General features: G+C 41.0%; 1 protein-coding gene across 10 annotated transcripts in view; it reads left to right on the top strand.

Annotated features, from left to right (window-relative positions):
• Positions 1-15,511, top strand: part of LOC112572337 (calcium/calmodulin-dependent 3',5'-cyclic nucleotide phosphodiesterase 1A-like) — a 229,742-nt gene that overhangs the window by 202,020 nt on the left and 12,211 nt on the right. For all 10 annotated transcript variants that reach the window (XR_003100979.1, XR_003100977.1, XM_025252022.1 and 7 more), the window contains 10 exons: positions 3,853-4,035; positions 8,176-8,242; positions 9,708-9,965; positions 12,304-12,404; positions 12,767-12,892; positions 13,361-13,462; positions 13,626-13,746; positions 14,190-14,271; positions 15,017-15,235; positions 15,413-15,493. Coding sequence is in view for 8 of the 10 variants with exons in the window: in XM_025252022.1 (XP_025107807.1) it covers positions 3,853-4,035; positions 8,176-8,242; positions 9,708-9,965; positions 12,304-12,404; positions 12,767-12,892; positions 13,361-13,462; positions 13,626-13,746; positions 14,190-14,271; positions 15,017-15,235; positions 15,413-15,493 (1,340 nt within the window). In the remaining 2 variants the exon portion in view is untranslated. The remainder of the gene's footprint in view (positions 1-3,852; positions 4,036-8,175; positions 8,243-9,707; positions 9,966-12,303; positions 12,405-12,766; positions 12,893-13,360; positions 13,463-13,625; positions 13,747-14,189; positions 14,272-15,016; positions 15,236-15,412; positions 15,494-15,511) is intronic.

The following is a 15,511-nucleotide window of genomic DNA, read 5'->3' as shown; positions in this document are numbered from 1 at the left end:
CACACGCGCATTGCTGGTGGTGCTTCATTAAAGAAACTCCTGGCTTTGATTGCGATTACTTTATGACTCGGCGTGAAATCATTAATCACCCTCGGACGCTGCTAAACAACGGTAAACGGGACGTTTAGACCCACAACGACTTTCATAAGCCGACAAGCTCGTTGTCAAGAAAGCCGTTTTGGTGTAGAAGGGTGGGTCTGTTTTCGTGTTTGTTTATTAAGCAGCACTATTACAGCCTGCCTGCCCTCTCTCACCTCCCCGGTCAAGGTATCTAGGACAGGTTTCAGACGCAGGCGAGATGAGACACAAAATGAGCAGTGAAAAGAGTTCGACAAGCATGAGGTAGCTACTAGCCTGAGAGAATTAGGACATTTACTGGCAGTTCATTTATAGACAGTCACAGTAAATCTGTTTCTGTTGGTGAGTGTGTCTGTTATTGTGTTTCTAAATGTTTGGCTTGCAGTAACGGGGAACAGATGTGGCATGCTTCCAACGTCTAGGGCAGACAACAGCTCTTGTTTTGCTTGAGTGACGACTAATTGTAAAGCTTGTCATTTTGAAAGCATAATTAGTTCTAAAACACTTCAAAATGCATGTAAATTTTGGCTCAAATACTAATATTTATTTTTTTAATTTATTTGCTTAATAACACTTCTTTAACTCCCTTTATAAAACGACGCTCACTGCACAATAAAGAATAAATATTTTTTAAAGTTTCATTTTGATATAAATATATCTTTTTTATTATATTTATTCTCTGCTTATGCTTAAAACTTTAGAAACACATTCTTGAAAAATGTTTGTGAAAACGTTGAGCAGATTTACAGTCTTTTGCGAAAGCGACATTGAAAAGGTCTCATCATCACGTGTCACGACCAAGGTAATCATTTGACTTTACGCTCTTGAGACTCTAAGGACGTTGACAAAAATGGAAAGAAAAACAAAGTGCATACTAATGAAAGTCACGGCAGAGATTGTTGAATTTTCTGGTTTCTTCGGTACCACAAGGAAGCCACAAGTGCAGGATAATTTTCTTGCGCTCCCCCAGGCTGATTGCGCTTCCGTAAACCAACAATGTCCTGCCAACTTGGGCTGCTGATAGCCTCCCCCGTTACTTTCTGTGAGCTATCTCTGGCTGTCTCTTGTTGACAAAGCGGCGCCGAGTGGGTCTTACCAGTCCAGGAGCAAATATTGAATGTGCAATCAGCCTCTGCACTCTTGTTTCCATGTCAAGTCGGACCATTTCCACATCAGAGCTCCGCAGACGGTCCCGTGGCCATTTCCTCTTAAGATTGTGGAAGAAATTGCCAAATGCTAACTCCAAGAGCAGATTAGTGATGCTGTTATCTAAGCCCGACGACAACCTTTGAGGCCAAACGTATTCCTGGAAGAAGAGGACTTCTCAATGGGGACAAACAAGCAATAGCTGCCGTAAAAGAGAGAGAAAGGCAATTATCTTCAAACTGCGTCGTTTGTAAATTACAATGAGCAGAATCGAAAAATGTTAGTACTTTCTAAGACTGTGCAAATGTGCAGTGGATGGATAACCGTTACATTACCTTTTGTCAGATGTTCCTAGAAGAATATTTAGACTTGGACTTGTTGGTTAATAGTGTGACAAACATTTTTATTTGTTTCTAAATTTGGGTTTGCTTCTATGGAATATTTTACTTGTTTAATTTTCGTGTCTGGTTTAGTTTTTCCCTTTTTTCCCCTTAGTCTTTATTTTGTTTTCAAGAAGCTGAAATTATGACATCTACAACAGTACATGAAAAAAGAGGCTGGTCAACTGAATAACTTTGAAAGTTGTTTAAAACTAAAATCCATTTTGCTACAAGATTCAATATTACTTGTTCTGATGTACCAGGCGCCAATCACAGGAGTGTGGGTCTTGTATTTCTCCTCCCTTTTCGATCTGGATCGGGACCAGTGGTTCATGTCTCACTCCCGTCTTGTAAAGGCCAAGATTGCCCAGGCCATATTTTTCAAGACCAACCCAAAAACATTTTACGTCTGGCGCTCAATATAATGGGCGAAACCTTCTGGAAGAAATTCATATGCCGAAGGCAAAAACATTGATCTATTCTGGCTACCTGTTATCATTGTTTTGTTGTACTTGCTCCGTCTCTTTGAGGACAAAGAATGTCGAAAATTCTCTAGGTATATCAGCTGTTCAGAGCTGTGCAAAAAGCCACATGCACTTCAGTGAGTTTTTATTTATCTTACCATGACCCACAGCAGCTACTCAAAGAGTCTAATATGTTGCAAACACGACCTCAGTTGGATGTGAAGCTCACAGTCATCTCGAATAATTGTCTTCAAGGTTTACCACATGATCTGAATACCGACAACATCTGTTCTGCCCAACAGAACTTAAAAGCGAAATGTCCATTTGTTTGACTAATTGTCTTTTCTCATATTAAAGCAATAAATGAAAAATTCATCCTAAACCTCTCTGCTTGGGGCTTCTAGGTGTTAAAGTGTTGGACATGGTATTGGAATTTGTGAAACATGAATATCGCTTTAGTAACATAATCTCAAACATAATATCTAACAGATACTTCTGCAAGTATATATATACCGCATGCAAGATAGACGTGTGTTTGTGTGAGTGTGTGAATTCGTGTGTCTATGCTTGACTTTGAGTTTCGTTGGCAGTTTAGGCAGTGTGTACTAACTCTAGGATATGTGTTATAGTGTTAGTGAAAACAGTTTGCCTTCTTTTTGACTGAGGGATATGGGTCTTTTATGTGGTAAACGTGTTTTAAATTTACTTAGTATGCAGTGAACACGAAATCGAAGAGGGTTACTGTCAATGCTCAGAATTTACAATATTCTCCCGCAGAGCGTGTGTGATGAAAGGTGCGAAAGAATTTCTCTCTCATACAGACACACAAACACACAGACACATATGAACAAGACTAGCAGTAGAGTCTATTTTACACTGTAACAAATTCCAGAATACGATCATCTTGCCTAAACATGGACTCGGCAGTAATTCCTAAAAGTCTTTCGTTTTATTGTTGAAATCAGCAGGCTCACGTGTTCTTAAGTAGTGACTGCATTGTGAAGTTTATTTTTGTTCTGTTATTTTCGTTATATTTTATTATTTATAGCTATATTTGAGTGTTGATGTAATAACCGATATATGCATATCTTATAGAGCGAATGCAGGTCTCTAGCTGTGTCCTAAAATCGTATTAAATGTGTTCTTGTGTTGAGACTTGTGTATACGGAGCTGCTAATAGCCTGGTAGCTTTTATTTTGTTTGTAATGTATAATATTCACCAACAGCATGTACTGCTTTCCTAGTTGTGTTGAGTAACACAAATAACAAACAAAACACAATTCGCATATATTCTTTTTCTTTTCAATGCGCAAGCGCGCACACACGCACGTGTGAATTTTCCATGCCAGATAAATATTAACTAGACAATCTACAACTTCAAGTCTGATGATTGATTTGTGTTTTTGGTATATTTTCATATTAAATACTAGAAGGTCTTTAATTAGTTCTAATGATTTCGTTTCCCTTAAAAAGTACAAATTTTAAATGGCATTCAAAATACGATAATAACAGTTTGTCTGTACTCGGGAGCTGTGTGACCTAACCTTCATTGAAAAGGTGTGTGTCTGCGAGGTGAGGTGGAAGGAGGAGGAAGATTGAATAAGGGAGTAGGGGAGCACGTGAGAATGAATGTATTTTTTTCCTTCCTTTTACACTGAAGTATATTTCAGTGTATCTGAAGCAACGTAAGTGACAGAAAAGACGTTGGTGTTTTGAGTTTGACCTACGACCTGCAATGCCCTGTGACGTGTGGCATCTCAAATGTGTCGTCTGCTGTGTTGCAGGCGGCTGTGTGACGAGGATGACGAGCTCAGCGAGGTGGAGCCAGATGCTGTACCCAGCGAGGTGCGGGATTGGTTAGCCTTGACCTTCACCCGCTCCATGTCCAACATGAAACGTCGAGGGGAGGACAAGCCGCGCTTCCGCTCAGTTGCGCATGCCATCCGCGCAGGCATCATGGTGGACAGGTAAGCATCTGACATACAAAAGTATGCACAGTGTGGTAAGTGTTCTATCTGAACGTGCCCTTTAATTCTTTGTGCAACAGAAAACGAACCTCGAATTCGTTTCTTTGTTAAAAAAAAAAAAAAAATCCTGAGTTGTTTCCTCCTACTTTCCTCCACAAACCTTACATACCGTCAAAGTTGTGGGAATTGGAAGTAAAAAGATGAAGCAGTTAAAATTAAAACTGCTAAAAATAAAAATTAATCATGTCCCAGAAGTTCGCCTTAAGGTCAATCCAAAAGAGTTCATTAGAGACGTGTAGCTGATATCCTCGCGTCTTTGATGCATTGTACGGATCCTAGCTGGTATTCCTGGAACAGACAAGCGATTGACAACTATCTTAGTGATGAAGGTCAGAGTTCATGTTGAGCACAGAACGATTGATTCGAAGAACCGTTGAGCAAGAGTGAATAAAAGGGGGAAACAAGGAGATTGCGAATGTTCAGTAATATGTTTTTCAACATGGGGTTGTGACCTCTAAGGTCACTTAAAAAGCAGGTACTCGATCCTCCACTGCAGAATTTTCTGAATCAGCACACAAACCCTTGCTCTGTTCTTTGTGCGAAGAAGACAGACTGGCCGGCCGGTCGCCAGCCAATGAGGTTGCAATGAAAATCTCCATGGCAACCATTGATCGGCGTGGACAGCATGAAGAGTAGAGGAAGGCAGAGGAGGGAATTAGCCAAGATGGTGGAAGTGTGTCCGTGACCCGGTCGGTGAGAAAGGAAGGCGGGCGGGGGCGGAATGACCCCCTCTACATGTCCACTTAGCGCCACCTACAGTGCTATAAAGCAGTTAGTCGTCAACAACTATTGTTGACGTGTGCTTGTGTGGGTGACCATGCTTGCGTGCAATTGTGTGTATGTGCGTTGGTGGGCGCGAGCTTGTTGTGTACAACTGAATCAGGCATCCTTTGGCTAATTTTCACTGTGTGCTACTCACACCTTGTGATCTCACGGCTCTCGGAATGCAAACACAAGAAACGTGCACAGGACGTTGAATAATTTTAAAAAGATAAGTTCTAAAAATGGACGAGTTTGATCCATTTCCCAGGTTTTTTTTCCATAGATGGATGTATGCAGAATTAAAAATCACCCTGTAAGAAATAAAACAAACTAAAAGACAGCAAGATCAAGGGAACGTTATTTTACAATGTTCACCACCATAAGGATGTGTGAGAGCCTGTGGTAGGGTACGTACACATGTAAGTATGCTTGCGGAGAATGCGTTTATAACGATTATTACTCGTTTCTGAGCTTTTAGGCAAAAGATAAAAACAGTATTTGTAACGGTTCCCTGAGTATGAGTGCAGGCGTGTGTGGGGGAGTGAGAGAGATTTTGTTTATGCCTTTGTTTGGTTCTGCGAACCCTTTCACTCCTTGATTTATGCGCCGCCATCGAGTTTTGTAAAGGTATAAATAGCGCTGTGTGCGGACGGAAAGAAGGGATCAGTGAGCTTCAGAATGTTTGCCGCTGGAAGAACAATGACCACCACTGAGAACACGGTCTGTGGGGAGCGGAGGGCCAGGGTTAAATTAGGGGGATATTTTTCACGTCGCTACTTTTTTTTGTGCAACTGGCGATTTGTGACAGCCAGAGCGAGGCTGTAAGCCCTACTGGCGCCATGGCGCATGACGTGGCTTACACAACGGACTGGAGTCACCACATGCATGTCCTTCAGACTTAAAACTGTGCTAGACCTTCATCTTTGTGGCCGTATGAACATCAAGCTTATATGCATCATAAGTAGAAATATACACTTTTAATAGAAACAGTAAAAAGTGTGAATTATAGAAGCAATTTAGTGATTTTTATAATATGAATGTAGTATACTCGTGGACAGACTGATGAATGGATGTAAATTGTTTAGGATTTTTTTTTCATGATTACCTTTTTTTTATCTGTCTCTCTTGAAGCTCCTTACGACTTTCTTAACGTTGAGTCCCGACGAAACGTGTCGTTAAATTGTTTATCAAAAGAGTTTATCACCGTCACACATGGCTTTTTAGTTTAATTGAAGAATAAAATGCTTTCTGGAGATCTGCAAACGGAACTACACTACGTCTACTCCGTAGAAGCGCACAAAAAACTGACTGTACCTAATTGTAGACTTTGTGAAAGAATTTCGATTCGATGTGGGGTAGAACCCTGACTGGGTATCGTCAGCTGTCATTTGCATGTTTTATCGACTTCGCTTTGACCCGTCCTTGACTGTTTCCTGGACATTGAATGAGCGGCAGAGAGACAGAGAAGATTGTCACGTGACCCTGTCAATGCAGGGAAGTCCTGTCCAGCCTGCGATTCACTAATCGATCAATTCGATAATTTATCTGCTGAACGCATGGACCCTAAACGAGCATTTGACTGGCGCCTAGAGGTAGATTCATCCCATACAGGGCTTTAAAATTTGTGATCATTCCCGTTATTTACAGCTGCAGTAGTCATCAAAATAACACTGAGTGATTGTAGGTGTCAAGTTGCTTATATTGTCTGAAGCAATGCATTCATTCTTCGAAAACAAATTTTAGCTTTTTTTTAAACCAACAACCCTAAACTTAACCGTCAACCAGTAATATTTACTTTTTATGCAATGTTATCGCAAACTTTCTCAGGCATTGGATACGCTCATGGGCCCTTTATGGAGTCAATCTCCCTCTTTGCTTCCCACAGCTTGCTCACTTTGTAGAAGACAAAGCAAGCAGGGTTTAAAAAGCAGAGCCAATAATTTCTGCTTTAAAAATATGAATTCAAAGTCAAGAGCTATTGCGAAAACATGAAACGTGAAAATAATTAAATTTGAAAGCTAAAAATCGTATTTTTGCTAATCTTCTTCAGTTCGCCATCAGACAGGAAGCATTGCTCACCAGACCACAAGGGGTCAGTGCCATGAAGCAAAAGCAAGGTTACCTCAGGGGTAGCTATTAACCGGAAGGGTTGCGTTGTCCTGTACCTGGAAACAAGCGCAGATCTCGGACATTGGCTGATAAAGTATGCCTTGAGTAGTGTTCAGGGCTAGGGTTCCAAAGGGCTTGCAAGGGATGTTAACACAGACCCGAGGCACAAGAAACACGAGGGTACAGACGTACTCTTTCTACTTCGGCCTTTCGCGTTCGATCTCCATTAGAAGCTTGAGAGTGGAGACGCTTCAGAGAGAAAAGAGCAGCTGTCATGCCGCGATCGCGTCACAGCTGCATAATGCTGCACAGCGCCCCTGGCACGACGCCTGCAGTTTGCTTCCCAGATTTAGTTTTCTCAATTAAGGGGAGAAAATGTTTCCTGCAAATTTTAACAAGCAGCCAAGAAACATGACAGCAACCGTCTCTAACCGTTTTCACCCGCCCACCCTCCTCTCATTCCCCCCACTTCACTTGTCCAGTCACCTTAACTACCCACCATGCGTCCGTTCTTCCTTCCAAGAGAGCTGTAAGGAGAGAGTGGGCGTCTGGAGAGTTATCTTTAACATTTCTACCAGAAAGAAGAGAAATGCCAGGAATGTGTCTTCATGACAGGCTAAAAGAGCCTGGAACAGTCTGCATTCACAGAATTAAGAGAAAAAAAAAAAAAATCGCTGTCAGAGAGATGTCACAGAAATTTCTTTTTCCGCTCGCAGAACACTCCGTTTTCTTGTTGAACAGAAACGATTATTGGCGGTAAAAAAGCGATTTTATATTGTTCTTGCGAAGAAAATAGCGCAGTCAGTTTTTATTTTCTCATTTTAGTTAAAATGTAATTTAGATAGAAATATTCCCAAATACTTATCTCAAACGGAACAATTTTGGGGATTACAACAGTTTATTAGGATGTCTTTTAATCTGTTCTAGAACGCCATGTTTTTTTTTGGAGAGATTTATCTATCTTCAGTATACGGTACTGATTATTTAAAACTACAGCTTTTAATTGTCCTTAGTTTTGGAATACATTGAGCAAGTTTACTTAAAGAGAGGCATAGGTTGTGTACTCTTGTCATTGCACGACCGACCACTCGATTGGTCGCATAGAACGTTAAGTAGTTATCGTTCCTTTATTCTTCTTTTTCGCCGTTCTTTCTGTGAGCAGACTAATCACTGTTTAACATCGTTAAACTCCGATTGTTTTTGTTACAGGATTTATCGGCGAATGTCCAGCTCTGCAGGCTTGCATGTTCCTCCACATGTGTTGTTGTTGTTGAAGGTGAGAAATCTTCTAGAAAATTCAGCAATCACGTGGTCATCAGCCGTAGGTGACGTATTTCTTGACGTCACAATCCCTTCGACCTAGCTTTTTATTGACGTCAAAAAACATTCAGGTGTTCGTTGACGTCCAAAAAAATATATATATATATCTAACGTATTTTCATCCGTTGACGTCAAAAACATTTTATCTGTTGACGCCAAAACTATGTTTTCATCCGTTGACGTCACAAAAGTATTTTTAGTTGACTCACCCACACATAAGAGTACAATTTTAATTAAACCGTCTTTCTTATTTTTTTAAAAAAAGAACAAGAGTTACTAAAGCTTCGGAGAGGACGACTTTCTATAAAACACTGGGATTAAATCTTCTTATCATCTTCCTTGCCTTTCCCTATTTCTTTTTCCTCTGTCCTTTTTTGCTTTTCTCGCCCCTTTTTATTTTCTTATCCGATTTATCTCCCTTTTAAACCCTTCTAATAGGGTGAGGTGGGGAGGTTGTGATAGCAGTAACAAGGGATGGGTTAGATCACCCTCATTCCTCCTGCTAGTAGAGTAGTACAGGAAGTGGTAGTAAGAGCTGCTGGTGGTGATGGTATTTGGTGGTTGTCATGGTGAGAGTAGTAGTAAAGTTACTATTATTGATATTGATACTATTTGTCAATGTAATTAAACAAGCTCGGCGCTGTTTCTCCGTCTGAGAACCGAACCAGGACGCTAAAAGGCGTAGTGATTAGCACATCATTGATTTCGTTCATCATTTTCAGTTGGCCGTACTTTGATCTTTCCATTGGCATCTCAGCCCTCGATTTTGACCCTGTAATATTTGTCGTTCTCTTTAATTTTTGTTTTTAATCATTACGATGTTGAAACGTTCTAATGTCCGGACATTTTTCCACTGTCTGTGTGAAAGGATAAGCTTTCTTGGTTTCTAGTCAAAGATATTGAACCTGTTTGACGCCAAATTTACGAAGTGCTTTCATTAGGAGTTAGTTGATTCCATTTTTCCTCCAGCCTTTTTCCTGTGCCGTCTGTTCTTCATATGTAATTCCATATCTCTTGCCACATATTTTTTTCGCTCTGCAAGAGATGGATGGCATTTTGTGATATATAAATTTCTTTGATCTTCTTAATGTCCGAGCTGACGTTGAAGATTTAAAGAGTATTACAGCAATCGATGCTGTCTCAACTCGTTGTTAGAAACTAGTTATGTTTACATTTTCTCAGAAGTTTGTGCACAGAGCGGAAGGTAACCCTTCTTGATGTAATGAGCACTGCGATTTTTTATTTCCACTCGGGTATCTTCTTGTGATCATCTCCCCTTCTTTCTTTGGAAATCTTCCACTTTTCATAAAACATTATTTTTCAATCCAAAGTAATACATTTTCCCATCATAGGAAAATTTATAAACTAATTTTTGCTTATAATTTTTCAATTCATAAATGGGGATTTTTTTTTGTTTTCAGAACCTAGATGACTGGTCATTCAATGTATTTGCTGTAAACGACGTATCGGATGGACATGCGTTGAAGTTTGTCGGTTATGAGCTGCTGCAGAAGTATGACCTCATCACCAAGTTTAAGATCAACACGCAGGTCTTGGATAGCTTCCTGTTCGCCCTGGAGGCTGGCTACAGCAAGTTTCGCAACCCTTACCATAACCTCATCCATGGAGCTGATGTTGCTCAGACCGTCCACTTCGTCTTGTCGCAGAGCCACCTGGCGGTAGGTATCATTTTTTAGCCGTTAGCCGTTTTCTTTTTATTTGGTTTTAAATATTTGCTTAAAACAACAAAGTTTCTTTCCGGCCCGCAACCATTCTGAAATTACAATGTCCATATGTTCGTCAGGCGGCGATGGCTTATTTTGAAAGGATTAATGGGGTACAAAATGTTTTTCTAGCTATTGGGCCAAGTTCAATGCCAGATACCATTTTACCAAGTATGAATTTCAAAATCTATGCCTACAAACATTGAATGGTCAAATTCATGAAAATTCAATCACTTCTCTTCATAGATACGCGTAATTAGCATTCAGTGCCAGCTCTGAACAAAACCTTGTACAATCTTGACCTCTGTTTGTGACCTCTTCTTGTGTATGTGATGGTTGTGTCCGTCTCTCTCGATTATAGAACAAACCCTTTCTTCCGTGTCTGGGCAAATAGAGTAGTGTGCTTTACCTAATGGCTATAAAAACATTGCACTCCCACTAGTCCTTTAAGTATACGAACCTTCTCCTAATCTTTGATCTCCTGCCAACGTCTTTTAACTTTGCTGTAACGTGTCTGCAATTGTGAGTTCTTGTCGGTTTGCATTTTGCAAGATGTGCAAAAGACAGCTTGTTTGCTTGCATCTGCCTTATCGTGGATCTTACTTCCTGGGGCTGTAGTCATGCAGGAGAGGTAACGCTTCCCCTAGGTTAGATGTGGAGCTGAAGCAGTGCAGGGTCGTGTGACTAGAAGCTACAGGTGAAGACCTGGGAAATGTTAATCATCTCGAGGTCCCTGTCTTGCATACAGTCTGCAGAGAACTTGACAGAAACAGCAAACCCGTGGATGCTATTATCGAGTGTGGACCCAAAGCAAATATAAAGTTGCGAGAAGGAACAAGGGACACGGAACGCCCGCGCATTACACCAGATGGCGAAAGTGAAATGACTCGCCCATGTCCTAGACCGGTACCAGTGAGATGACCAGGATTAAGAGGAAGCAACCAACTGCCGAGAGCCATTCACTCTAGTACAGTGGGGAGGAATCCAGATGTGGGCTTCCATGTACATAGGAAGTGGTCGCCAGCTGTATGCCCACAAGTAAGGCTGCTCTCCATCTGTATCTCTGCCAGACCTCACGCTGGCATCCTTATCCAAGTAAATACTCCCCCTTCCAGGCACAAAGACAACATAGTGGGTGAGTTTTACTAACAGTCAGACAGGATTATAACGGCAGTAACAAAAAGAGACATCCTCGTGGAACAAGACCAGCCCAGACGTCCACCTGCAATTGGCAGGACCTGTGGGTAAACTTTGCCTTGGCGAAACAAACCAGATAGACTTTAGACTCCTAGAGTTTGCTCAGTGCCTTCAACTCATCTTAGCTAATACTCTGCATCCCCACAAGAAATCAAGGACGCCGACTTAGCACTCACCAGATGGATTGGTTCATCACCAAATTGACTTAATCCTGACGCCTAGACGTTCAAATCCAGCATCAACAAGACCACGAAGAAGACACATCAAGGGGTTGAGGTTGACAGCGACCATGACCTTATCTTAACGAGTCTGAAGTTGAAGCTGAGGATGAAACGCCGATCAAACATCCACAAATTCGCTTTGGTTTGAAGGAGCTGTAAGACACAAACCAACCCAAGAACTAAGGTTGGGGGTAAATTTGCTGCACTGAGCTTGATGGACTGTGATGTGGACACTCTCGCTGGAAACATCAAAGAGATGCTACTGTGAACAGACCAGTAAATTATAGTGTTTCAAATGGAATAAGAAGCAACCCTGGTCACGAACAACATCTCAGATCGCTATGACCAAAGAAGGGTTTGAAGAAAAAAAAAAAAGCCCAAAGCAGCTTCCAAATACAAAGTAAGAAAATTGTGTCATCAGGAAATGGAATGAAGGCAGCTAAGGAGATTTGGATTTAGGATGCCGGATCCTAAACGAAGGAATGGAACGGGATGACAGCAACAAAGAACAGGATCTCAATCATCGAAGACAGCAATGACCGACTTCTTATAAAGAGATTTTTTTCTGCACTCAATTTGCTAAAGAGTGCAAAGACCTGTACATCTTTCTGATGAAACGTGTTTTGTTATGATCATAACCTTTTAAAATTACTTTACTGATGGTTACATTTCGATGTCATTAAATATGACTCTTTTCAGAGGTTAAAAAAAATATTTCTATTACAAAAATTATTTACAGTTGGCTCACATCTCTGATTTTTTATAGACGTGATAATTGTTTTTGAATGAATACATATCATGCTCGATCATGTTCTGCTTTATTCTAGCCTATCTGATCTCCCCTGATGTGCGTGAGTTGTGTTTCCTGCTTGCAGCATTGGTTGACAGACCTGGAGGTGTTTGCTACAATAATCGCTGCCTTGATACACGACTACGAACACACGGGCACGACAAACAACTTCCACATCAGCACGGCGTAAGTTGTGGTTGTGTGTACAGCCAGGTGCTGTCACATACACACTAGTGAGACTGTCTTACCACAGGAATAACACGTGTAAGAGAGCACCAGTCTTTTATTTATTTTGGGGGAAGGAACTCGTGTTTCTTCGGTCTTTTTTTTTGTCTGTTTGTGTGTCTTCCCTTCCATTCTTTCTTCGCTTTCCTCTTGTCTCATTGTCTCCCCTTCTTTCACACTTCCTGAACGCTTCTCTGTAGAATACTTCTACTTTCTATTCCATCCTCAACCCTGATTAACTCCAAGTCGACGTGGATTGCATTCAAACAGGGAGGCGAGTTCGACATTTTAGTCTTATCGTGTGTTCACTGTCTGTGATGCAGGTCGGAGGTCGCGTTGCTGTATAACGACAGAGCAGTCCTGGAGAACCACCACATCAGCGCCGCCTTCCGCATGCTGCGAGAGGATGATACCAACATCGCCAGCAACCTGAGCAAGGAGGAGTACAGGTGAGAGCACACCTGTGTCTCTTACCTAGTTGAGTTTTCAACTAAATTTTTAGGTTATCGCAGCCGAGTGTTTGGTGCTTTGATGTCGTCAACAGCTCAGCAAAGCAGGTGTGGGATTACAAATGTTGTCACAAATCTCTCCATGTTTCTGCCGCACGCTGCTTGATGCACATGTGACAGGTATTTGCTGGCGAGGTCTTACTGAGTCGCTGAATACATTGCCAGGATATTGTTGCTTTCATTATCACTCTTATTAAGATAAGATGTGGTTTAAGGAGTTTGCAGGAGGGAGTGAAAATGTAGCTTTTCCGGGTTAGAAAAGAATTATCTCTTAGTATTCTCTCAGTTTTGGAGAAAAAAAAAAAAGTTTCTCAAAAGATATCATTGCCAACGTCCTAACACAATTAAATACAACTCACTCTTACTGTACACACCTGACAGCTCTACATGTAGTATTTTGACTTGCAGGGAGTTTCGGAACCTGGTTATCGATATGGTGCTGGCCACGGACATGTCGTACCATTTTCAGCAGATCAAGAACATGAAGAACCTGCTCAATATGCCAGAAAAGTAGGTGTCAAGTTTGAGAACCTGTGATGCTCATTAAGGTGAATTCTTACTCTTTCTCCTTTTTCTCAAAAATCAAAAATAGACCACGTTCGCCCCACCTATGTTATACATATATTTAGTCTGCATATAAGTAGGTGAGGTTTGTCTGTCTGTTCTTTTGCAGCATTGAAAAGTCCAAAGCACTGTCCTTGGTGTTGCACTGTGCTGACATCAGTCATCCAGCCAAGGACTGGGAGCTACACGCCAGGTGGACATCACACCTGCTGGAGGAGTTCTTCAGACAGGTGTTTATGCTGCACAACTGTCACCTTCGCGTTGATTTTTTCCCTCTGGAATTATTTCTTACCTGCATCAAGAACGACTCCTAAATATCTTTTTAATTATGTCTTGAGCTCCGCTGGGTTAACTCCACACGTGGTCCTGTTGATTTGAACGTTCTTACTTATTTCATGACATTGTACTGGACGGAAGTTTCAGATTCAGTTTTATTTTATATTACACTTTCTAGACCAGGAAAAAAACTGTTTTTGTTTTGTTTTTGTTTTATTGTTGTTTTTTTTGTTTCTTTTTTTTTTTTTTTTTTTTTTTTTTTGAGGAAGGTGGTGATTTTTAGACCATATTAATCGGAGGCATCAGGAAATAAGCCATAACATTTGTCAAGACTTGAAAGTAAAATTGCTTTTGCCTCCTTTATTTAATTATTAATTAATGTGTTTCTTTTATTCAGGGTGATCGTGAACAGGAACTTGGCCTACCATTCTCACCTCTTTGTGATAGAAAAAGCACACTTGTGGCAGAGTCACAGATCGGTAAGCTCCCTTTGCACGCCCATCCAAGACTCTAGTAGGTACACAACTGACTAGCAGCGGATCGTTTCCTGAGTTTCCAATACATATTTTCTCCAGCGTGATCTGTTCAATAGTTAAATTCATATTTATATTTATCTTATTTTATTTTTTATTTTGTCTTTTTTCAAAAGGCAAAATCTTTTGCGACAAATTTCCTTCCTTAAAATCATCCTATTCTCTGTTGCGATAATTGGAATTCCTGCAAAATGAAAATATTTTTCGCTCCAAAGAGTACAACATTGATTGATACATGGATTCTGAAAGTAATTTGTCAAGTGCAAATGCACACATATACGACAGGTACTGAGTGGATCTTTGTGAGCCAGGTTCTGATCGAGGAGGATGGATCCACTAAGACAAAGCTTTGTAGGAAAGAGCGTTTAAGTGTTAATCCACTTTCAAACAGAATGTCGTGGATTCATGTCCTCATGTCAGCCACCGGGAATCGACTTTCTTCCACCAGGTGTGATGATGAGAAGTATACTAGCAGGTCGCATTGTATAAACACCCTGTTTAAAAAAGTGAACCGCTTTACTTTTACTGCCCTCAACTGTTTGACCATTGGATGTCTACTTTTTTAAGTCTGTATGTCAGCAGCAACTAACAGTAAATTATATATATATATTGTCTAATCGGCCAGCGCTGGATATCGACGTTGTTGCTGTAGTCTCAAACAATCTCAATACTGACCGGCTCTGTCTCTCAGGTTTCATAGAATTCATCGTCGACCCCAGCTTTCAAGTGATGGGGGACATGCTGGAGAAAGTGTTAAGTCCGCTTCACCAACATCAGGGCTCTGGGCGGTCCGCTGTCGAGGAGTCCATATCAGAGGAGGTGTTCGAAACCCGGGAAAACAAACGGGACAAGAGCACCAGTACCTGTGGACTGTCACGGCCTGGGACTCCCAGAACTCCTCTGTCGCCAAGTAAGTCTCCACCACATGAAGACATATACACTGACACTTTGTTTTTACACAATGAGACTGAAAACATTTCATTCTCGATACTAAACATATTTTTCTTATCTAAAACTTTGCCCTGGCTATGCTTATATTAGTTGACACGACCTCGTCAAATAGGAATTCCGCGTTTGGTGTGTGCAGTCGGACGATACGAGCTGAAGCGACCGTGGGTGGAGTGTCTTCAACAAAACAAACTCAACTGGAAGGATAAAGCGCTTGCAGGTGGTAGAAAATCACTTC

The sequence above is a fragment of the Pomacea canaliculata genome, linkage group LG1 (assembly GCF_003073045.1).
Source record: "Pomacea canaliculata isolate SZHN2017 linkage group LG1, ASM307304v1, whole genome shotgun sequence".
NCBI lineage: Eukaryota > Metazoa > Mollusca > Gastropoda > Architaenioglossa > Ampullariidae > Pomacea > Pomacea canaliculata.
Note: the sequence above shows the minus strand (reverse complement) of the source record. Positions and strands in the feature narration are given on the sequence as shown.